The sequence below is a fragment of the Coenobita brevimanus genome, chromosome 97, assembly GCF_032717465.1.
Source record: "Coenobita brevimanus isolate Jiangsu-jjx chromosome 97, ASM3271746v2, whole genome shotgun sequence".
Classification (NCBI taxonomy): domain Eukaryota; kingdom Metazoa; phylum Arthropoda; class Malacostraca; order Decapoda; family Coenobitidae; genus Coenobita; species Coenobita brevimanus.
In genome coordinates this window covers 35,618,638-35,643,935 of record NC_137050.1, presented here as the reverse complement: position 1 = coordinate 35,643,935, position 25,298 = coordinate 35,618,638, and the positions used below count along the sequence as shown (strand labels likewise).

Here is a 25,298-nt window from a genome sequence, read left to right as displayed (position 1 = left end):
TGCTGGGGCTGAAGGATGTACAAACATCCTGCAAATATACAACCATCAACACTACCAGTAACTACAAGGCTAACAGGAAGTAAGCTGGTCTGTCCTAATTGCGCTCCTGAATAAATCACAACCACAGTCTACCCGAGTGACCGCCAGAGCTCGTGCCGAGGTCAAAGAGAATGCATCAGTTGGCAGCCCCTCTCCGTTACGCAAAAAGAGAGAGAAAGAAACGCAAGTTAATACCAAGCGTGCAATTAAGGCAACAATAAATACAGGTCACAGAATCCTTTTAACAAATCTTGGTACATTCTGACCCTCCCTCGTATTTCCCTCTAGACATTATTTCATTGGTTACAGTGGTCAAGGACAAAAGTTAGACTACTACACTGAATCTGGTTCACACTGAAGGCATGTCAGTCACTTTCTTCCCTTACACATCACATCAAAGAACCATCTAGGCACAGAAATATACCAGGCCTCTCATAGTTTGGGAATGTTATCCAGGGAAAGAAAGTGAAAAGAAAGGGTTAAATATTTGGCGACCTTATGTTCCTCACTGCCCTATTGAAGCCGACTTCTGTTACTTCAGTAAAAGTGCACACGCAACACAAACCACAGAACAGAGAATTTTTGGGAGGTTTTGGTTGTTTGACAATCACGAAAGCACTAACCCACCTAGCTCTGTATGTTCCTTGACAATAAGTTCATGAGCATCTGAATCAATCAGACACCGTGCTAGGACTGGTTAAAACTAACTGGATTTGGATCACATGAAAGTAGTGTAAGAGACTCAAAAATAATTAACTTGTTTAACAAGAAGTGTCCTCTCAAGCAAAGAACAATGAGCATATGTGCGAGTACTGATGCTTCAATGTTTCATCAGTTGCTCTAAGAATCTAAACAGTTAAAACAGTCTGTCATTCATGAACAGTGATATAACTATTACAGGTGAACTTCCTGACGGGGTGTCCTTACCGCTAATGCGACCGTAAGACCTGAGTACTGTGACACACATAACTTGAACATTCATTTCCAGTAAAAGTACATTTAAAGCTGAACAAATCACATGACACCCCTAACAGAAATCGTCAAGCCAAGTCAGTGCAATATACAACTCTCTCTCTCTCTCTCTCTCTCTCTCTCTCTCTCTCTCTCTCTCATCCAAATCAACAGGGAAAAATTAACAGATCCGTCTACTCTGGTCCTGGGCTATACCATCTATTCATTCGGTATTCAGCTGTGTTCATCGCTGGCTTGGCAGTGACACCACAGCCATGGAAAACACTCCTAGTCTCCAACAAGCCACCAGTTTCTGTTAATAGTGCAGTTTCAGCACCATCCAACTGAACTGTCATTAACCCAGACGAACTGCCATTGTGCCTACATAAAACGTGTCTATTGGGCTGAATACACAGAAGAACCTCACAATTTTACACTACATACAACTGTTTGAAAACACTGACCTGCTGCTACACAAATAATCATGATAAAAAAGTAGGACATGTCAGGCGAGAGAAAACTGAAGAAGCTAAAAAAAGAAACCTGTCCTGCCATTCATATGTAAACTACCATATAAAAGCTAAATATGAAATCTTATTAAGATCACGGTTTTGTAATTTCCAGCGAGAAGCGCAGTCTACAACACACATTGTGTTGGCCTTTATCATAACGATAGTGTCTGGGAGCAATACCAAAACGAAGCCTTGATATCTTATTTTTCAAAAATCAAATAATGAGCTAATTTTCATCTATTACAGCCATAGTTACCTCGGAGAGGCCGCTTCAACAGTATACTCATCGTTCACACTATTGTTATCATTCTTCATGGCTATTAAGAAAGATAAAGTGGTAGGCAGATGAAATATAGCCACATAATATACCAGATAATGATTTTCTTATATTCTCTGACCCTTTCACTGTCGCCCCTCTGAGCCACGCCAGCCAACACAAGATCGGGGAAGCTGGGAACACTTACACAAGAGTTGCCAGTTTCTCGACAGGAAGAGTTTTTTTGCTTTTTTTGTATTTTTGTATTTAGAGTTGTGGAATTGTTTAAGTTTGCTTTGTTTTTAAGAGCTAGAGCAGCTGGATTCTTCACTGGTGGATCGAGCAAAGGGCGCTGAAAAATAGCAAAGAGAAGAGATGGGTTAGCAAGTGAATCACTCACATCTGAGCTGGCATGAGTGATAATTGGAAAGGATAACAGAAAAATTCAAAGAGAAGTCTGAGATGTCATTAAGCCAGATCACTGGAAAACTAATGATATGTGCAGACACTGAAATATTGCTAAGGTCCAAAAAACTTCATGATTATATCAAGCTTATCCCATTATAATGGCGATCATTAAGATTAAAGGGAGACAACAGAAAAAGGGGAAGTGTGATTAAAAATGTAAACGAAATCTAATCAGAATTTCATCTTGCAATCTGACAGTCTTCGCAAATCACTGGTTAAGTAGCCATATAATAACGCAATTTAAGAGTGGAATTGTGAAGACAGAAAAACAAGAAGTAATATGTTGTTTCAAGCCAGAGTAACCCTCTGTAAGTCCTGCATCACAGATCGTTTAAATTCAGCGTCTGGTCTACAGATGGCATTGTACACAGGAAAAAACATAAACGAGGATCCCTTAGCCGAAGACTAAACAAAAAGTAAAATATACTTTGTGGGCAAATAAAAACACTGGTATATTGCAATTAATGTACTAAAGGGTGTCCATAAAACGTCCTTATCCCAAGGCCACCTCATCTTATACATGAGGATTTTCTTCTCAGGGTTAAAGACAATACACACACGCGATTAGAATAAAACAACGCGTGATGTCCCGAAAAGATTAAGCTGTTGTCATCTGACTGTGTACATGATAGCAGGTCTAATACTAAACACACGTCACAAGCAGACGATATATGGTACCGGTATCTTCAGGAAAGCAGGTTTTCTAGTTTGATGCAGAATCATTTGGCAATTTGGAACAGTTACTGTATATTGGTGGCAGGGTGTTTCGCATGAAGTGAGCACCAATATTTTTTTTTAATTCAGTGTACTTTCCTCAATTGACCACAGTATCACATGATCTGAAGGCTACTAAGAAACTGCAAAAGCTTACCAAGAAATTTTTCTTACAAGTGTGGCTCCAGCCACCCACAATGTGCATATGGACATATTATACTTGTGTCATTTTAGTTATCGAATCATATCATCCAAAACTGACGTTCCAGGCAGTTTAAGCTCCATAATATTATCTGTACAGACTGAATAAAATTAATAATAATTATTATGACGTTTTATGAACACCCTGTACTTGCACTGAAGATTATGTCTGTGGAACTACCCTCCACACCTTCACTGAGCTCTGCAAAAACATGCCATTAGGTAAGAATTACGCAGTAAATTTCTTATCACAAACAGCTCAAAATGGAATACCATAAGTCGAAGAAGTTACTGGGATCCTCCTGCATTCTTATTGTTCCTAAGGTTCATCATAGATTCTATTTTCACACATTTTCCAAAGTACTGTGCAACGTGATGAGTCATTTTGTCTTTAGAAAATAAAGACTGTTCTCATGTTTGCAATTATTTCTGCTATTTTGAAGCTTATTTGTTTAAGATCCTTTGGACTCTTGTTGATTTCTTCTACTTCAGGCCACTGAATCTTCAGCAATTCTTAAAGAAAAATATATACATTGTGCTTATCACCCTTAACATTCACTACAAAACAGACAACTGTACACACAATAGATACAAAACGGCGAAGGACTGACAAGAGGAAAAAATGTTTGCCTGGTGGACGAAGATTATACAAGTGTTAAATAAGCGTGGTGTACGGCACTTGTCATAGGTAGTGATGCCCAAGTAATACTGATCAAAATGCCAGTAAGGTTTTCCTTGGCCAGGGTTTGCATTGTACAACTTCTCACGAAAACAAGTGATTTCCATTCTGGTATTAACAACAGACTCTTCAAATTATTATAAAGCAAACGAGAAGCTCCACTACTCAACAAAGAATTAAATCAGAAGTATGAAATTACAGACAGAAACAGTGTATACTGGAAAATAAAGAAAGTACTGTAATAAGCAACTCAGCAACCAAGTCAGGTTACCGGGCAAAATTAACTGCCGCACTCGTTGACTCACTCACCTGAGGAGTAGCTGTGGAAGGGCCTGGGTGGGGGGTCTGGAGGGTCCTCGGGGGGCTCTGAACTGTGAGAATCCAGCTCCTGTGAGGATGAATCTGAGGATGTGACAGAGGAGGTAAGGTTATCCAGGGAGGTGTCTCTGGACACTGGACCCACCCGCCCTCCCGTCCCGTACAGCACCTCCCGCCCCGAGTGTGGGCGGGCTTGTGTGGGTGAGAGGAGGGTAGGGTGGTGTGTGGTGAGGGGTGGTGGTACTGTGAGGGGGTGTCGAGGAGGGGGATACTCGTAGCTCTGGTCGGAGTCTAGTGATGAGTCTGTGCCACTGGCACGGCCGGACCGCTGATGGCCCAGCAAGGGAGACACTCGTCGCCCACCGCCCATCTCACCCCTGCTCTGGACTTGACCCTGCACCTGCACCTGACCTTGCACGTGAACCTGGCCTGTGCTGGGGCTGGTCTGTTCCTGAGGCATGCCTGTCGTCCTCACCTCCACCTGAAGTCATTACCAACCTTTAGCTTACACATCACAAAAAGACAGGTATGAAACAATAATAATCTATTTACCTATATACATCTTTCTCCAGGTGAACTGCTGCATAAACCTAATTTTATCTTCATATAATTTTGCAAATACAAAGAACTTTCAGAGTACTTTCACATGACCGTATCTAGGCAGCACAACGTGTATCATTAAGTAACCTATTCTGTAGTCAATGTAGCTCCATGAACATCTCGGTAACATCCACAGTATCAAATGACTCTTTGTAGCCACATACCCGAACAAGAAGACTGGAGTTCATGCAGACAGTAATTTTTACACAGGTCCTACAGTCTGTATCTAGTACTGCATACAAACAAATTGCGATATAATATAACTTATATCAGTCCCCAACATTCGTGTCAATTAATATTTTCACATACGAATTAGTCATACTCACCCTAAGTTCAGTTTCTCCTATGCTTGCTTTTGAGCCACTCTTGTAAACTGCCTGAGCTCTTGCCATGGCTGGGATGATGGTGGTGGTTGTGGTTGTGGGGCTGGCGGCTGTGGTTGTGGCCAGTGCCTGTTGCAGCTGTGGCTGATGTGGCTGTATCTGCTGATGCTGAAGTCTCGGTTTCTCACTCTCTAGTTCTTCTGGTCTCTTTCGGATTAAGTCTTGCCTTTGGTATTTTCTTTCTTCCACACTCCCGCTGACACCCCCTCCTCCCACACTCCCCCCTCTCCGCATCCCTTCCTCCGGAGGACATCTCCTAGGTAGGTCGAGGGAGGAGGAGGTAGTGAGGGGAGGAGTAGCAGTGACTGAGTGAGAAGACATGGTAGAAGAAGGTGTAGCGGTGGTTGCGACAGTGGTAGTTGTGGTGGTTGTGGTGGTAGTGGTGGAGGAGGCGGGGGAGAGGGCCATGGTGGAGGAGGAGGAAAAGGAAGGGGCCATGGTAGAGGAGGATGGGGATGAACGGAGGGAGGAGGATATATCGCTGACTGTCTTCCTCAGCTTCTGGTGCACTGAGTCTACGGCATCGTGGGCTGTGTGCAGGCCGGACGACACATGCAGCGCCACCTGACACAACAACACACAGCATAAGGGCGGGCACACAACTGGCAACATATGGCAGTGTTTTTCTTATTTTATATTTCACCTCAACAGAGAAAGGGAATGCCCGGTTGAAGTGACTGGACTCAAGCACGCCTCTGGTTTCTCGTCCAGTTGAGCCTGGGGCAGCAGCTGTTACTACTATTTATGCGCTCTCAGTACCTAGTGTAAGATTCTGAATAACTGTACTACCATGACACGGGAGTCCTGAACATCAGACAACCAGCTGAAACTTTGGTCGTTTCGCTAGTTTTAAAATAAATAATATTTAGACAAAACCAGGAAGATGTTTGAGTCTCTGATTGCATACACACACACACACACACACACACACACACACACACACAAATATACCGCAAATACTCGTGTGTGTGTGTGTGTGTGTGTGTAATATATATATATATATATATATATATATATATATATATATATATATATATATATATATATATATATATAAAATGTAGCAGCCGTGGCTCAGTGGGTTAGAGCGCTCCGCTCTGACCGAAGGGTCGGAGGATCGAATCCACCCAAGGGTCATTGGTAGACATCAGGAATGGCATCCGGTCATAAAATGCTACACGCTCCAAACCAAAGTCCTCTACCCGGGGGCAACGCCTTGGCCCTTATCCAAAAAAGGGGTACCTGACGTAAAACTCACTATATATATATATATATATATATATATATATATATATATATATATATATATACTGTATTGTGCAGCAATACATAAAATTGTCTTTGTCGTACACGAGGTGCCACACCATGTGATCACACTGTTGGGTTGTGAACTACACCCAGAAAAACACTGCCATATGAGGGATGGGGGACAGTGACATCTGTCAGAGAGGAATATTTAAGAATAAGTGTGAAGGCCGTATTCTACGAAGCTTTGGTGACTTCGAAAACCCTCTTCCTTAGCGATTTATTTTGCATATTAAACCTATTATCGTCCTGTATGCTACTGATGCAATCTGTGCCGGAATTAAAGCGACATCAGTCTCACAGAAGAGAATGTTGGGGTGTAATATGAAAAATAAATCGCCAAGGAAGAGGTGCTACGAGGCCTCCAACACGATCTTAAATACGACCTCGAAAGTGGCACTGTGACCTAAGCTGGAAGACTACTGTTTCCATATTATAAGGGCACAGGGTCAGTCGCCTCCAAGGTCAAGATGAGGGAGTCTGGTGCTCTTGTGGGCAATAATAATAAGGGAATGTAACAGTCAGTGGTCTCCGAAGAACACAAGCTTTTCACATGGGGTCTAATGTGAGGAAATATGACACCAGGAATAAATGCCATAAATAACACAGGAACATACACTACGAGCGGGAATTCTGTGAGAAGTATATCTGAGAAGAACTTACACAAATCAACGTCATAGAAGAGGGTATACTCAGTGATATAATGAAAAAAAAAAGGGGGGGGGGGGACTACTTGGGACCACGTAAAGAATGTAACATATACATCATACCTTGAGATACTGCATACCCAGTTTCAGTAGGAAGCGCAGTTCATCATTTCAGACTAGGATGGCTGCCTCAGTATCTACTTAATTATTTGTTGCCTGACGCTGCAATAGACAGATCGATATACGGCCATTACCATGATAATAACTGCATACCTAACGATAAAGGCTACATTATTGCTGATAACTCCTTCGGTATGAAGACATTTATTTTTACTCCAGTTACGTCCAACAGTTTTATTCAGGTAACTCGTTCCTGCCCACGGTTTCTGCGTGTGAGCTTTTGCTGGAAAGGTAGTTCGCGTATCGCCCTCCGCAAAACTCGTAGGTTCAAACTTTTGGGTCCCTCCTTAATTAACTTTTGAAAATGTAATATTGCGTCCTCAACTGCGGACGATGGGCCCTAATGAGTCGAGAGTGACTTCTCGTAGTGAATGAGTTACAGAACAATCTCCACGAACCCTTTCGGTACAATGACACCCGTTCGTATCATTTTGGCTGCTGACATACAAAAAAAAAAAATCTCCATCCTTTCTATCAGTAAGATGAAGCTTTTTTACTGTATTCTTACCTGCAGACAATTTCAGTCAAATCACAGAGGGATTTCTCGCAGTGGTAAGTACTACGCAGCAGCTTCTGATCACTATGATAACACGTTCTTACTACGTCCTTGTCGCCGTCACAAGAATTCATATAAAAGGCAATTCGTATTACAGAGCAGAGATTATGAATAAATCTCCATTAACTCTTGCAGTGCCATGACGCCTTTCTACCCGCTTTAATCTTACGTGTTACATTTGTTCTTTCTGTCTCCACACGTTTATATTCAGTTTGAGAGCGCCCCTGTGGTGAAAGTGATAATGCTGATTACCTAACTCCTCCAGTTCCAAAGGCCTCTCCTACAAGCCGAAAAATATTGCCTGCAAGTAACAAAGATACAATGGAAAAAACAAAAAAACGCCTTCCGACTGAAGGGGATATCGAGCTCTTGTTAGCGCCAGACGAAATCGTTCAGCTCAGGGAGGCGTTTCTCGTGGCAAAGGGGCTGAATGCATCTAGGCTAACAAGCAGGGACAGAGAGACAGGGAACTGCACTACCAGGGTAACAACTGGGGAGAGGCAGAGTGAGGCAGTCAAATTTATTACCAGATATGAAAACCACACGAATATTTTGCTGGTATAACCCACTCCATTTACTTAGTCTCGCCTCCTGCACTTTTTTTCCTTCCTTGTACCTTTCATGATTCTTCCCTTCACTAGTCTTTCCTTTCTACCTTCCTTCATTTCTTCATTACTGTTTTTTTTCCGTTCTTTCATTCACATTAGATCGCCTTCCCTTTGTCCCGAGTCACTTTCTTACTCCCTTTTACCAAACACATCCTTCCTAAGTTACGCTAATTTCTCTTTTAACTTACTGTACGCTGGTTTTCTTCTTTCACAAGTTAAACTAGATTTCCTTCTTTAGTTATGCCTTGTTATACTATTTTAATCATACGTATCTGCCAGCATCTACAACACTATCTTCCAATTTACTGTCTCTCTCCCATTCGAGGGCTATCAGGCGTTCAGGAAATGTAGCTTTTATCTCTCCCAGTATTCCATGTTCCCTCCGTTTCACTTTCCGCTGCAAATATATTCTGTGTGTGCAGTCCATAGAAGCCGGCTGGAAATTGGAATGATTATTTTTGTATTTCTCTTCTGTCGTGTCTTTGTTTGGGACCCCGGGGTATATCTTTTTGGTTTTCAACAATTTCTCGCTATTTTCTTTTCCTACGAGAATAACTTTATTGTTCATTATTCACTAAAGTAACTCTGTAATTTCACAACCAGAATACTTTGTACTATTTCACAGTTGGTTTAAAATCTACTTTATATGTCCTTCCTCTGCAGTTTATTTTCAGGGAGTATTGACTCACACTGTATCTTCGTATCTGCTGTTGTACATTTTCAATTTTATCCTTATCGAGTGTCTCAAATTTGTTTTTAAATCCATTTCTATACGTCACCGTTGAACATCCAGTGGTATTTTAAGGTCAATATAGTCATCTCTACTGTTACCGCTTTCCATTCCCCAAAACATATTGAGATACATTTCCCAAAACGAATAGATCTGAGTTTTATCTTCATTGTCACTGTTGCGCTTCCAAATCCTTTTCAGAAATATTTCCAAAAACGGGCAGGTCTTTTATTATGTTTTTACTCCTAGTTTTCCGCATCTCTAAAACAGTGAGCGTACCAAGTATTTATTTCAAACTGCGTGCTTGTCTGAACTAAAGAAATATTCCCACACTAAACACACCAATATCAGAATGTCAGTATAATTCACATCATCATCAACATTCTGGCCTTGTTTTCTCCAACAGAAATTATGTTCTCTATGTAGGTATAATCATCATCATCACCATGTCAACCTAATGATGGTGTGAGGGAGTATAGTTCCTCCAATGTATTATCGTGTTCATTCCCTCACCTGACTGACCCCCTCCAGCCCGACATAGTCCCTTAGTGAGGTCTTGTATATCTTGGCCTGGCCCACTCCTGCCCTGGCCAGTGGTGAAGGGACGGGGCGGGGCTGGGGGCTGGCGGGGGAGGGGTACAGGGGGTCGCCGCTCCCACCACTGCCTCCGCTGCTGCCTACGTCACCCCCTAAACCCTCCTCCCAGCTCTCTGAGTCCCAGTCTTCATCTGTGGGGGTGGCAGAAGAGAAAACAGGATTAATGGCCGTATTATAAGTCACGGAGAAGGCTACGTGGCACCTCTTTCTCTGGGATATATTTACACATTACACCTTACCATTCTCCTTTACGCCTTATCAATCTTTTTAATACGACACTGCATAAATAACATACAAGAGGACTCTGAGGTGCAGTGTAAAGAATAAACGTCTAAGGCTGAAGTGTAACGGAATCTCTAAAGTGAAACAGGACCATACTAGTGTTTATCGACTTTCGTTGGTACCCAGTCAACACCTAGAGTATGACCCGCCACAGCCCACGTCAACTGCTGGGTGAAGGAGGGGCAAGGAGGGAAGAACGAGGAGGATAAGCTGACGACGCGGTGGTTGTTAGCAGTTATTGTGGATGATCGAGTGGTGGTGGTTGTTAGCGGCAGTGTGGTAGGTGTGGCCGTGGTAGGTGTAGTAGTGGTAGGAAGGTGTGGGGGTGGTAGGTAAGTAGGTGGTGGTGGTGATGGTAGGTGTCTGGTGGGTGTGGTAGTGACAGGTGCGATATTGGTAAGAATGGCGGTGGAAGGTATGGTGATGGTAATGTGGTAAAGGTAGGTATGGTGATGATATGTTTGGTAGTGGTAGGTGTGGTGGTTGTAGATATGGTGGTGCGTGGTGTGGTGGTGGGTGGTGTGGTGGTGGGTGGTGTGGTGGTGGGTGGTGTGGTGGTGGTGGGTGGTGTGGTGGTGGTGGGTGGTGTGGTGGTGGTGGGTGGTGTGGTGGTGGTGGGTGGTGTGGTGGTGGTGGGTGGTGTGGTGGTGGTGGGTGGTGTGGTGGTGGTAGGTGTAGTAACCCTGCTACATGTGGTGCCTCATTCGATATATACATACAGTGGTAGGTGTGTTTATAGTAATTTTGGTGCCTTCAGCATTTATCATTGAAGCTGTAACTCAACAACAGAGGATATTTCAAAAAATCAGCAACAGCCAAACATTGCTAATTAAACTGTTGGTGTATTGTGACATGATCTGGCAGCCTTAATGATGGCAATTACACAATGATATTATGTAGTGGAAAATACTTTCATTACCTGCAGTTTTACAAGCACCACCCGTGTAATTAGACAGGGGATACAATCATTCACTGCCAGACTAAACTATTAACTATGACTGACAGATCATCATCATCATAAATGTATGCTTATTTATGCAGTGGGAAGGATCCAGAAAAATGAAATAGGACAATAAATCAGTACAAAAACCGTCATCAGGATGCCAGACTGAAATGGACCATGACCCATTCACCCACCATACATCTTCGAAATTCTCGGCTCTAACTTTGCTCGTCTTACTCCAACACCAGTGAAGAAAATAAAGATTAACACTCCTAGGTTCACATGGAATGGAATAAAGAGGTTGTTCCGACCATAAGAAGCTTTAAGGTGACGGTATTGACACTCTCAGGCTACGATGACTCAGCTGAATAAAATTATCTAGTGTTTGCTAGAATCAAGTGGTAAAGCCGTCCTGATTATGAATGAATAGATCTTACAGTAATAATTAGAACCACAGTAAACGCGTCATCAAAGCCCTAACTGTCCACTGCGGCAAACAGCTAGTAACTTAGCTAAATATGCCAAGCTATTATGAAAGGAAAAAAGTTCGGCCGCCATTACGATACAAACTCATTATCAGGCCATTCTCTCTCTCTCTCTCTCTCTCTCTCTCTCTCTCTCTCTCATGAAAAAAAAAAAATAATAATAATGTATCAGAGTCAGTTTTTCATCTAGGAAGACAAAACTGATAACAGACTAATGGGACAAAAATACAACTTCCTCTTCTAACACGCAGAAGGACCAAGCCAAGGAAGCGGAAATTACACTATCGTACGGAAAGGAACCAATCGCTCCCTGGGACAGATTTCTTTTCACTCGCAGTTTTGATCATAAACCGGGAACTTTTTATCCTTTCTCCGAATAAGGTCACTACTCACTTGGTCCACCCACAAGACATGAGATCCTTAAATTAATAATCACCTATCAATCAGCCTCTTAGTATTCTCAGTTATCAAAGTTTTCTTTGATATTGCACTAACTATCCTATTTTTTAATACTTGCGGCATCAAAGGTGAATGGACTGTTTGTATGGTTTTCAATACACACACACACACACACACACACACACACACACACACACACACACACACATATATATATATATATATATATATATATATATATATATATATATATATATATAAATATATATATATATATATATATATATATATATATATATATATATATATATATATATATATATATATATATATATATATATATATATATATATATATCCTGTTAAAGGTGTTGGGACCCCAGACTATATTAGCATGGTCTAGTACAATTAAGGATTGATAAAAGCATCTACTTCCCCTGGTGGCATTACATGATTGAAAAGCCCCCAGTCACCTCCTGGGGATCGAAACTTTAGAAGGTCGTCACTCCGACTGCAGCGTTCTGACCACAATACCACCTGGCGCCTTGTTCTCAAGAAAGCATAGTATTTTGGCTGGATTATCTGGAAACTCAGTTATAAGGGTATTCCAATTTACGCAAATGAGGCTTCTATGTTTTTAAAAGATACAGGCATACAAATGGACAAAGAGACAGATACAGAGAAACGGACACATAGACAAACAGTATGATACACAGAAACACGCAAACACAACATACAGCAGACAGACACACTCAGACATGGCTACATGCATACAGAGACACAAGTAATAACATATCCAACCCGTCAGGTGGGCAATATAAATCAAGAGTAAAAATGCAAATGAAAACCAAGCATAAACAAACGACAAAGAAAACAGTGTAATTAATCATGGAATACTGAAGCCATGTTGGTTTAAACATACCAGTATATATATATATATATATATATATATATATATATATATATATATATATATATATATATATATATATATATATATATATATATATATATATATATATATATATATATATATATATACAAGAAAATAAAATCCTCTCTCTCTCTCTCTCTCTCTCTGCAACAAAACGAGGACAGACGTAAGCCAGCCGCCAGCCGCCACCTCGTCCATTAGGCAATTCCCCCCTGCACTCCCAGGCTAATAACGCCCTTAATGACATCGCTAATTACCTCTCAGCTCCCAACACACCAGACGCAACACGCATGAAAAAAGACCCCCCCCCACACGCACGCACGCAAGCACACACACACACACACACACACACACACACACACACACACACACACACACACACACACACACACACACACACACACGCAAAGCACACACACACACACACACACACACACACGCAAAGCACACACACACACACACACACAAATTTATATTCATAGACACTCACACGCACAATTTCACGTAAACACACATGCACGAACGCACGCACGAGCACATGCACATACACACTCTACATACATTCACACATAAAACACATACACACAAACACCCAGACAAAAACGACGCATGTCAAATGAATAAATATATACACGCAAGGAAAATTTTTACGAAACATTAATTTTGTGTGTGTGTGATAAAAGCTGAGGCTCTGTAAGGTCAACAACAAGGACAGGGAAGAGTGCAATGTGATATATACAATTATAGATTTTTACAGATATTGCCACCTTTCAAAACGAGTTACAAATATGTGCTTTGAATTAGTTACATCCCTCCCCTGCATGTGAGCTTTTAAATGAATGTGTGAGCTCTTTAATGGGGGGGGGTTACAGGTGTGAGCTTAAAATGGGATAAATTTATGAGCATTGAAATTATTTACATTCATATGTAAGAATGGCGACTTTTAAATATGAGTTAAAAATATGAGTCAGCGAGAAAACAAAAAAACAAAAAGGTGTCATCGATGTGAGTGTATCAAATTCATCATCATCAAAGCACCAGTGAATTAACCTGATTGATGAACAATAAAGATGTCACAGCAATGGTGAGATTAAACACTTTATGCTGTGGACGTCATATATAATGTACAATCGCTTTCCTGACAGTAAAATTCAGCTCAGGAACGGCCTCTCAGTCTGAACAGGTTACCGCAGAAAGCTGTATCAAATCTCATCAGTTCGAAATGCTTCTCTTCAGCTGATAAAGCTGTTTGAAATTAGAAAGCATGAAGTGATGGATACGTCCTAGTAGTGAAGAGTATTATCGTCAGGTTTTGTGGATATAATTAAATGATAAATGACGTTAAAGGAATGCTGATGTTGTCCCTTTTAGCCTCAACACGTTTTTATATTATTTTTTTCTATTTTTTTCTATCTCCACGCGATTATACTGAGCTAGAGATGGACTTTTCGAAAAATAAAGGTTAGTTACAATCTTCACCAACTCCTTCACAACGGGAGGTCGTTCCTAAGCTGTATGAAATAGTCGGGTGGATGCAAGAACACAAGAAAAACACCCTCGTGCTGCAGTGGTTAAGGGAAATCCTCTGGTTCCGGCAGAAATGAAACATGAACAAAATCTCACAAGGTTCCTATCACCACTAGGACATCCGTGAATTAACCTGACTGGTGAGTGGTCAGTAGGTCAGGGCAATATTGGGGTCACTGGATCTGCAATGACAATGGAGGAAAAACAGTGATGCAAGAATGGTCGGGACAACTCTGGTAATCTCTTCCAGCTAAACTCAGACGATTATATACATGTGAATGAGTAACAGAGCCTGAGGGTGTTCATACTGTCACCATTTACCCTCACAGTCACGTCTTCCCCTGTACGTTGTTCCACCTAATACCAGACGATTTTGTTCAGCCAGGAGTGAATCGTAGTAGCCGTGTGTGTCAACCTTCAGACTAAAAACCCCCTCCATGACCATTCCTTATTTCAATCCAGTAATACCAGATGATTTTATTCAGCCACAGTGAGACGGACGAACCTGATTCTGTTCACCTGATTGCTAAATGGCGAGAGAGTGAAGGCAATGTTGTGATTAATGGACTCCAGTGACGCAAGGGTACAAATATTAATGAAAGACTAGTAAGCTTTGGACACAGGATGAGTTGTGCAATACTGTGATTAACTTAGATGGATGGGTAAATAGACAGACAGACGGCAGATAGATTGACAGACCAACAGACATAGACGGACAGACAGATGGACAGACACAAAATTATGGGTAGACATAGATACAGATAGATAAAGAGACAGACAGACAGACATGCAGGTAAATAGACATACATTTATTTCGTTTCTCAGTCACAGATAGACAGATAAATAGATAGGTAGACAGAGAGACGGACAGACTGATTAGAATATCAACACTGCTTTAACATTGTCACGAATCAAATTCGCGACATTTCCCTTTTGTGAGAAGCCACGAACTATTAGTGGAAAACTCACTGTTTATCGTTCAGTTAACCGCTCATTCGGACGGAAGCTTTGTCAAATCAATTTTTCATTGTCATACGTGATCGTCTTTGTGTGAGACATTAGCGCTTCCACTGAGCGATTTGTTTTGGGCGCGTTTCGCTCACTCGACTATTAAAAAATGCGGCCTAGTGCTCCCCTTTTCTTTCCCACGACTTACTCAGTCGAGTGTTTGCTGTGACGGAGAGAGGTTCTGTGCTCCAGAAGTGTGAGAGGAGAGGTCAGCTAGCACCCAGACTCCACTAGACCACGGTTCCCCAGTGCTCCCACCTTAGTTGGTGATACACCGCATTCATCGACCAGTATTTCCTTTTTGTATTTTCCTAGTCTTAAGAGTTTAATTAAGGTGTTTTTCTTAGGCGTAAGGATTTAGCTCTTGTGTGAGTGAGTGAGTGCGATCTCATTAATTTGATTTGAAGTGTAACGTTAAATTTATTTTTGTAATCAATAAATTTAACAGTTCTTTTCCTTGAGCTTAATGTAATGTAAACTCTTGTTTCATTTCTCCATAATTAAGCTTATTTCCCATATAGCTCCTAGCTTGCATAAACGTTTGCCTTTCATAACTGGTACTTAGGCCAGTCTTGTATTAAGCTTAAAATCCGTTGTGCCACCTAGGAGTTAAGCACCAGCAAGAACCTGATACTGTTATTAGTATTAGTTATTTATTGTCAGGGGTGAAGTAACTTTCTCCAGAGGCTACAGTACAAATAAACAGCAATTGAGTGATTAGTCTTTGCTGTGTACTGTCGAAAGTTTATAAATTCTCGTTCTTAGAGAATTGTGCGAAGCAAGCTAGCGTAAAGTAATCGTTGCTTGATTTAGTAAGACAATCATTGTCCCTGCTCTTCAATATTATTGAATATTATTATCAGTTAAATAATATTTAGCATTTATTATAAAAAAAAACCGTGATAGTATAAAAACCCCGTGACAAACATCTCAACCTAACTGCCAAATGATAGATGATAAATCCTGAATCTGCCTCACTAAAACAACATGGACTCCTTCACTACAAGAGGCCCATGTTAAGCTGAATGTCATCATTGAAAAGGGATTTAGTGGACAAAATTCATAATCCTTTCTGTAGGTATAACTGCTCTCTAAACTGAATAATAATAATAATAATAATAACAATAACTAGAACACCGTAAATTGTACAAGGGCAATTTTGGTAAAGAAAAACTTCCCAAAGCCATTGCCTACTGGAAGCTAAGCTATAATGGGACCTTGATGTCAAGTCACTGATCTTGTGTATGTCACCTTAGGTCATCACGGTCTAAAAGTCCAACGAGTTTGGCGGCTCTGGCCTTAGTCCTTCATGGAAAATTAGGTGACATCTGGAATATCCAGAAAAGTCCCAATTGTTGACCCCAGGCGATCGCAGAGAATAATCAACTGACTAGAACTATATTCCTTTCCGCAATCAGCCAACTTAAGGCTATATTGCAGTAAAATTTCAGCTTCCTAGCTTAAGCAGTTTCTGAGATAGTGTCACGGAATCTGTTTTATTATTATTATTATTTTTTCCTACATTCTGACCAATATCCGGTATTCGGTTATGGATTGCCGTTATATTTGGCCACAAGAAGCCGCCAGATGGGCGATTAACCTGACAAAGTTTGAAGATTCAAGACTAAAGAGCCTCTGAGTATTACCATTTTACATTTTAAGCAGAAAGAATAATAAGAACTAGAACTCTGTAACGGTCCTATGGACAGTCACTAGTGTCCACCTACTGTTTCTTAGTGACCTTGACCCCAATGGTAAGGTTTGGATTTTTTTTCTATCAGGAATGGCCCATGCCAGGACACAAAACCTAGGCCCTTCAAATTCCTTGCACAGACTCCGGTTCGCCTGGAATCGTTGCAAGACTCTTGAGGCTTCCAGCCTCAGTTATGTACTTTTATTGGATACCCACAATAAGGATGCTTCATCATGTGGTAAGGTATGTTTAATATAAACAAGATCTGAAGACCCAAAGGTAACTTCCTGTGTAACATCAACAAGGGATCTGACAAAGGTGTCGAAGAATGCATGTGTCTGCTACTTTCTTACAATGACCTTGACCCCACTGAGAAGATTTGGATTTTTTCTATCAGCAATGGCCCATGCCAGGACACATAACCTGGGCCCTTCAGATTCCTTGTGCAGTCTCCGGTTCTCTTGGAACTGTTGCGACAGACTGAGGGGAGAATAATAATAACCAGAACTCCGTAACTGTCCTACAGAGTCACTAATCTCTACATACTCTTTCTTCATGATGTTGACCCCACTGGGAAGATTTGGATTTTTTTTCCCATCAGCAATGGCCCATGCCAGGGCACATAACATGGGCCCTTTAGATTCCTTGCACAGTCTCCGGTTCTTCTGGAGTCGTTGTGAGACTGAGACAAGAATAAAAATAACACCAGGGAAAACAATAGTCTCCGCCTATGTAGTAGGTGGAGACTAACAATGACAAAAACAAGAAATCTTCCCACAGGGATGTGGGAAGTTTTAACAATAAAGTCAAAGAATTCACCCAGGAGTGTGCATCACTTGCTATCACTAAAAAAGTAGGTCAGTAATCCTCTGGCACTTGGAGGAAAATCACTGCAGCTTCGCCAAAATCGAATAAAAGTCTTAGGATTTTGCTGTTTACTCCTACTAGATAAATATCACCTTAGCATTCAGAGTCTGGGGTCAAGGGTGCTATACTGGTGAAGGTCACTGAGTATATCAAGGCTCTGAAGAATTTCTAACAATTACCCTTTAAATAGCTGCTCTCTTTGTAGAACGTATGAAAGAGTATGGTAATGGAAATTAAAGGAAAATGCTAAAGGGCACTTTTCTTGCAAAATCCTCTGGCAACTGGAGGTATATCACCGCAGTTTAGCCCAAAATTAATTACAAACAAGCCATATATCCCGAGACGCTAACCACAAAGTTTCGATACAATTTGCCCATTAGATTCTGAGACAGTATCAGAACAGACAGACATACAGACACACACACATGCAGGGGAATACATTATTGTCTCTCTAGGCAGGCAATAATAATAATAATAATAATAGTAATAAAACAAACTGCCATTAGCAATTTCAATAACTCACCACATGACAAGGTCAACCAATTTCTTCCTTAGTTTAACAGCAGGGACTGATTTATTCCCCAGTACCTATTGCTGGAGCTGGTGACTTCAGTGGGCTTCATATAATGTTCCCTTCAAAGTGAAGGTACTATGGCCCCCCTAGAAGAGTGTCAACTAGGCTGCGACCTTGAGTTTTGAGCCAGTCATTCATACTTGGTAGTCATGAACAGCATATCAATTATACAAATGTATTAAGTTTGGTGAATGCATCTCAATTTTATTTTGTTGTTGTTTTTTATTGTGCACTTAATGACCCCAAACTACTTTCCATTAATAATAATAATAATAATAATAATAATAATAATAATAACACCATAAAACTGTCCAAGGGCAACTGCCTATTAGAGGCCAAGCTATAAAGGAACGTTGAGGTCAAGGTCATTATTATTGTGCATGTCAACCTACGTCATCACAGTCTGTAAGCCCACCAGGCTTGGTCGCTGCTTTAATCCTTCGTGGAAAATTAGATGATTTCCGGAATATCCGGAAAAGTCCCAATTTCTTACCCTGGGTGAATCGCAGAATAACAAGAAGCAGTGCCATGGCACAGGAAACCAGTCCCCGGCAGTCATTTTAGTGCTGACATATAAACACAACAGGATATCTAGTCAAAGATATCACGTGGCAAATTTGGAGTAAATCGGGTGAAAACTGACGAGTTTATGCCCATTTGAAATTTTAGGTCCTACTTACCTGACATTGACCCCCCTACTGCTAACTGGGGGGTGAACCCCCTGATGGAATGAGGCATGTTATAGTATGCTGATTTGAAAGATGCACCTTTACATTTTGGTTTCATGTCGATGTAACGAATTTGAAAGGAGTTATGGCGATTTTTTTTTTTTTCTTTTTTGGGGGGGAGGGCCTACAGCCTAGGCCTTGGCCCAATTTGGCCCAAAATTTAATCAGGTGATCAGAAGGTCATAGACCAACATACCTGTAATTTTAGTCAAAATCGCACCAGTAGTTTTCGTGTTGTTACCATACAGACTGACCCAAACAAACAGACAAACCACGTGAAAACTATATCCGTTCCCGAGTTCCTCTGGGGCGGGGAAGGGTAGTCAACTGATTGGAACCATACTCCTTTCCGCAATGCGGCCACCTGAAAGCTGTATTGCAGAAAAATTTCAGCTTCTTAAGCGGTTTCTGAAATAGCATCCCAGAATCCGTTTTTTACATTCTGAATAATATTCGGTGATCCGGTTGATGGATTGTCATCACATTTAACCAGAAGAAACAGCCAGCTGGGCGATTAACCTGACAAAGTTTGAAGACCCGAGAAATGGCTATTTACTTTTTAAGCGGAAAAAATACTTAATATTGACAAAAACAAAAAAACTTCACACGTTACTAATAATAAAAAGTGTGATGGCAGCAAGAATACCATCTGAGGCGTCACTGCAGTAAAAACTGCTCTAACAGAATTAAAAATATCAAAATACACCGATGAGTGAGGATGACCTCGGAATGATGGCAGGCTGGTGAATCCTATTTCTTTGTGAAGTGGTTGAGCAATGGACTGGTGTGGTGATGAGACACAAAAGCTGAAAATTACTCTTTTACCACCAGAATATCATATACCCGTGGCTATCGGTCAACACTAAAGCACCTCTGTTCCCGGAAGCCTGTGATCTGGTTGAACAACAGCGGCAACGTGCAACATAACCATTTACTATTTTTTTTATCGGTCATGAGGGACTATGCACGATTAACCCTGTAGAAGGCCGACTCTCAGTTGGATATTGTAATCAGCCTATCGTTGATTCAGCTGAGGAAAACCAGTGCCCTCCAGAAAGATGTAACCTTGTCATATAATGAAGTACTATATATACCGTGTATTATATTGTGTCAACCACTGTACTACTTAATTCAGCTGTGGAGACATTTCACGTAGTGAAGGGGTCAATAGATGCTACAGCAAACTCCGCCAGTTCAAAAAGTTTCTCGGGGCGAATAACATCGTCTGAATATAGCGAGACGTATCGGTACTAAATACATTATATTTGGCTGGCTAGTATAAAAAATGATATTTTCTGTATTCTGTGTCGCTACATCTCTTGTGTTACCGAGCGGGCTGGTGAAAAAATGAGTGTGACGCTAAACAGATACACTGCACTGTGAAGCACTTTTATAATTCACTCTCACCTCTGATAATCTGACCTTTTCTGACCTCATTTTGATTTGCTATGAAGCTCTACCTGTCTGTCTGTCTCTATATACTGTAGGTTTACCACTAAACGATTTTATGCAGTTTAAGAAGGGTGGTGAGGGGATTAATGAAAGTCATCTGTGATTCCACACAACCCAGATCTAACATAGTAACTAAGGAGGGTTGGGTGAGGTCCTGATCTAAGCTTAGCTAGGTGAACTCGTCCAGATCTACTCGTATATATAAATAACAAGGGTTGGATGTCGGGACTGGCACTTGTATTTATAGTGTCCTAATGAGGTGTCTTATTGCCTGCACGTGAAATGAGTATTTAGAAGTTTCTTCACTGTTAGTGTTGGAATGTGTGGCGGTGGGAGGTTGCTGGAGATGACCTCATAATGTTTGTGTGGTGATTTTTTAATACTTTTGGTTGTTCTGTGGCTCTGTCATATAACAAGAGAATTACGGGAATTATGTGTTTGTGCAGGCTGCCATGAAAAATTGAGTGCTCTCTTGTAATGATATTACAGGTAGAACTTAAGCTTCAGTGTGTACGAGTAAGTGAGCTGTGTAGTGGTACAGGCGAAGCAAGTGATGATGCATAGAGCGTTGTTATGTATGGTCTACAAGATGTTGTACTCGGGTAGATTACTGATCTGATGTACTGTTTGTAGAGTAGGGAGAAAGTTTCCTTTTCTTGCCCAATCTCTTCTTGTAAGTGCCCTAAATGCGCTGAATTTGAGGGTGCAACGCCTCTTGGTGTTTTGTATGTGGTTCTTGAGGGTGAGTGCAGTGTCATTTGTCACTCCAAAGATCTTAGTGGATTGGTGTTTGGCAAGGTACATGGACAAGTATGAAGTCAGGGGTGTGTCTGTGCTCATGATTGCTGCTGGTGATGAGTGTGTGGTGGGTTTGGCTGAAGCGATCGTCAGCCTGTTGTCCTAACGTGTTGAGGTAAATGTGTTGCAGTGTGAAGGCAGTGTCTGAAATGTGGTGTGTTGTTGTTATGGTGATGTCAGCTAAAAATGAGTCAACGTCTGTGGACAGTTAAGGTGTAAGAATGTCATGCATGTATAGACTGAAAAGTGTGGATGAAGGAACGGAGCCCTTTTGAATATCGTTAGGAAAGTTACATGTCCGTGATGACCTGCCCTGGAATGTATTGGGTGTTTGTCTGTCAGCTAAGTATATGGCAAGTCAGCGTTTGGTGGCGGTCTTCATGTTTATGCTGTAGGTTTATGTTACGGTAATAATTTGTGTTGAGGGTACGGCATCAAGGCTTTATTAATGCCTGTTGTTGTAAGAAGTGTAAGTTGTGTGAGTCTCTCGGAGTTGGTGCCATTAGATGCTTGTTGTTGTGTGAGGTTGGTTAGTAATGTCTTTGTGGAATTTAATGTTACAGAGTTGTGTGAAGGCAAGGGGGGCATGAATTGTGACTTTGCTAAGAATTAGGCATTCAGCTATCTTGGATGGCGTGCTAAGTAGTAGTGTGGGTCTGTTCGAAGAAGTGGGTGTTGGGTTACCGTTTGGTTTAAGAATAGTGATGATTCTTTCATGTTTTCAAATGTTGGGAACGCTACAGTGGGTGTATGAAAAAATTATTAGCTGATATTTTTGAGAATCTGAATGCCGTGTGGCCTTAAATATCTCAGGTGTGGTCGCTGATGCTTGTAGTGTTCTCTATTTTCTTGATAATGTTACCTGTCTGTCCTGGAGTTATGGGTGATACATTATGGTCAGGTGGAAAGGGCCACCCATGCAAAGAAGATTATTTTTCAGACTTTCAGATTCCGTGCGTGTTGGTATAAGGTGGCTTATGTTTGTGTAGTGGTTCTTTATAAGGAATGTGTTTGATGCTGGAAGTGATGGAGGCGAGGATCTTGGAGGTGCTTGTTTGTGATGTAGTGATAGTGTGAAGTGCTTTATATAGCCCACAGAGGTCTGTGGACTGGCTAATTTTTGTTACCAAGGCTTTTTATTATCAGTTTCATTGATGATTTGCAGAAGCCTTGTAATGGTGTCATATATGTGTGGGAGAGGGGAGGTGCATGTGAGCTGCGTTGTTTTATGAGGTGAGCAACGTAAAGTTTGGATTATAACGTTTTCTGTTGCCTCGTGCAATATGGTTTTTGTATGTGTTAACTATGATGCTGTTACATCTCATAACGTCCGTCAATGTTGTTGACGGGTGTGCTGTTTAGTGTGTTGAAGTGTTGTTGTTTCTTTGATGAATTTTGCTCAGTTTGCTTTCTTGTAGTTTGTGGAAGTTATGTGTGATCACTCTGGTTTGGAGTGTATTCCTATGGCGATACTGATGAGTAGGTTATCTGAAGGGAGTCTGAGTTTCGTCCGCCATGTGGTAGTGAGTGAAAGTGAGGGCGAACAGAATGTGATGGATAAGAAAAAACAGAGTGGTGTATATAATGTGAAATGTATGTGTATTGTGAGGTGTCACTGAAACTGTCCATGTTGTTGAGCTGTTATGCAACTTCAGCGCCTCCGTCGTTGTTTTTACTATGTCTGTGCCGGGCAGTGTTTTTAACATTTAGCGTCCCCAGCGAGCAACCGCCCATGCAGGGCCATTCCGTGCAGTGAACCAATGTTCCCCTGCGGCAGACAGTGGCAAGAGAGAGTGTGGAGGTTTGATTCAGGATTGATGTAAAAGGTTTCCTGGTTTACAGGAAATCATTAGGCTTGTCACTCAATGCAGTCACCTAAATGGAGCAATGCATCAAGTGAGTGGATGATGGGCGCCCCCATCTACCACATCAAGGAGAATGTAGGCCTAAACGTCAAAAATGCTGATTTCTTGCTTGTATTCTGATCTGATACTCTGTGACTGTATTTTTAATGTGACATTCTCAAAAAGTGATACTGTTGTCTGTACTGTGTCTCTGTAGGGGATGGATGTGTGCATGTACGATTGTACGTGATGAGGCCTCCTCCACGGCCATCACTCCTATACACGTAATGTGTGAATTGTGACTGCTGTGAGGAGTTTTCTGTGTGCGTGTGAGTTTTGTATCTTGTAGGAAAGCATTTTGTACACTGCATCTGTGAATAAGTTTTCAGTTTGTGGTGTTTCGGTGTGGAGGCCTTTGACGTTACGTTGTAACAAGTTTATGATATGAGTTCGAGGAGGTGTGCATCTACTGTGGGTCTACGTTGTAGGGGTAGTGTTTGTGTACAGAGGCTGAGTTTTGGTGGGGAATCGTGCTTGCAAAGACTGAAGAAGTGTTTCATGGTGTGTTGCGCCTGTCACATACCCACGTGATGTGGTGCTGCCTAAAACTGTTGCAAAGAACAGATCCAAGCGCTCATTTTGTGTCTGAGGTAAGTAGGGAACAAATCGTTAAATGAGTCGTGTTTCAGGCTCAGGATTGCTCTCAGTGATTCCGGCAGATGTGGGGAGGAGGAAAATGATTGCCGTGGAGTCATTTTCCTTTGTGTAAAATACGCCACAGGAAGCAGCTGCCCGAGATCCTCCTCACAAGACGCAGACCAAGTCGGGTGGGGGGAGGGGTTTGCTCTCAGCTCAAAGTGGTAGTTGCTCCTCCTGGCCTGGGGTGCACCATGCCACTACAGGTAGGCTTCCCTCCAGCACCAAGCCATCGTAGTGACGTTGTTAAATGTCTGACCTATCATGACCCTTGGTGGCTGACAAACACAATTTCTCTCTCTCTCTCTCTCTCTCTCTCTCTCTCTCTCCTCTCTCTCTCTCTCTCTCTCGGCGACTAGGCTGAGTGACAAAGGCAAATGGTTCCCTGTAATCCAGGAAACCATTTATAACGTTGGATGGTAACCATATATCCAACAAACTGACGTCTGATAGCGTAGGTGGTTATGGCTCTCCCAACAGCATGTGATCCATACGGGTTTAAAGCCGACGGAGTGGTGAGATTCATTGCTCAGATGCTGCCGCTCAGGAAACTGCGACTGGACACTCACGCATTAAATATATTAATTCCTACAGGCCACTACGTTCATGATCAGGCATTAAAAAATAGAATTATGAGTAATCCCTAACATTTTCAAAACCTTAGCCCATCAGCAGTCTCCGTACTGGTCCTTATTATCAGATGAAGTGTATGTCAGCATGTTCACACTAGTCTGTTTGTGAAATGTCTGGTAGCTGCCTGATTGAACACGAAAATACAAATACTCTTACACCTACCATAATCTCAAGCAAGTTTGTGAAATTGGGACATTACTGGTTGCGGCCTCACCTAGCACCTCCGAATCCTTCCTGTCCTTTTGCGAGGGGTGGTGGGGATGGGGGTGAGGCAGGGTGGGGAGAGACTGCTCCTCCTGCTGCTCCATCCCCGCTCCTCCTCCCCTCTTGTACCCCACTATGGGCACGTGGTACACTCCCCCGCCGCTGCTGCTACTGCTGCTGCTGCTACTGCTGGTGGTGGTGGTAGTAGTGGTGGTGGTTGTGGTGGTCGGCTGGCTCTGCTTGCCGCCCCTCAGTGGGTCCTCGGCTCGGTGCCCTTGCTTCATGCTACCGGATCCTACTGACGTCAGCTGAGGAAAAATACATTCATAACCATCATCATCAACCAAACCGCAATTTCAACCTAAAGGATGGGGTGAAGTAGGCTACAGAAAGAAAGTGAAAGAGCATAAGTAAGAGAACTCTCTACAGCCATCCTTATCATCATCCAAACCCTACTTCTCACCTAAGAGATGCGTAAGGCAGGATCC

General features: G+C 41.8%; 1 protein-coding gene across 1 annotated transcript in view; it reads right to left on the bottom strand.

Moving 5' to 3' along the window:
- LOC145413654 (uncharacterized) overlaps nt 1-25,298 on the bottom strand; it is a 332,513-nt gene that overhangs the window by 10,048 nt on the left and 297,167 nt on the right. Inside the window, exons 9-12 of the mRNA XM_080283312.1 lie at nt 24,821-25,118; nt 9,661-9,875; nt 5,065-5,685; nt 4,130-4,619 (exon numbers count right to left, since the gene is read on the bottom strand). Of these exons, the coding sequence (XP_080139438.1) occupies nt 4,130-4,619; nt 5,065-5,685; nt 9,661-9,875; nt 24,821-25,118 (1,624 nt within the window). The remainder of the gene's footprint in view (nt 1-4,129; nt 4,620-5,064; nt 5,686-9,660; nt 9,876-24,820; nt 25,119-25,298) is intronic.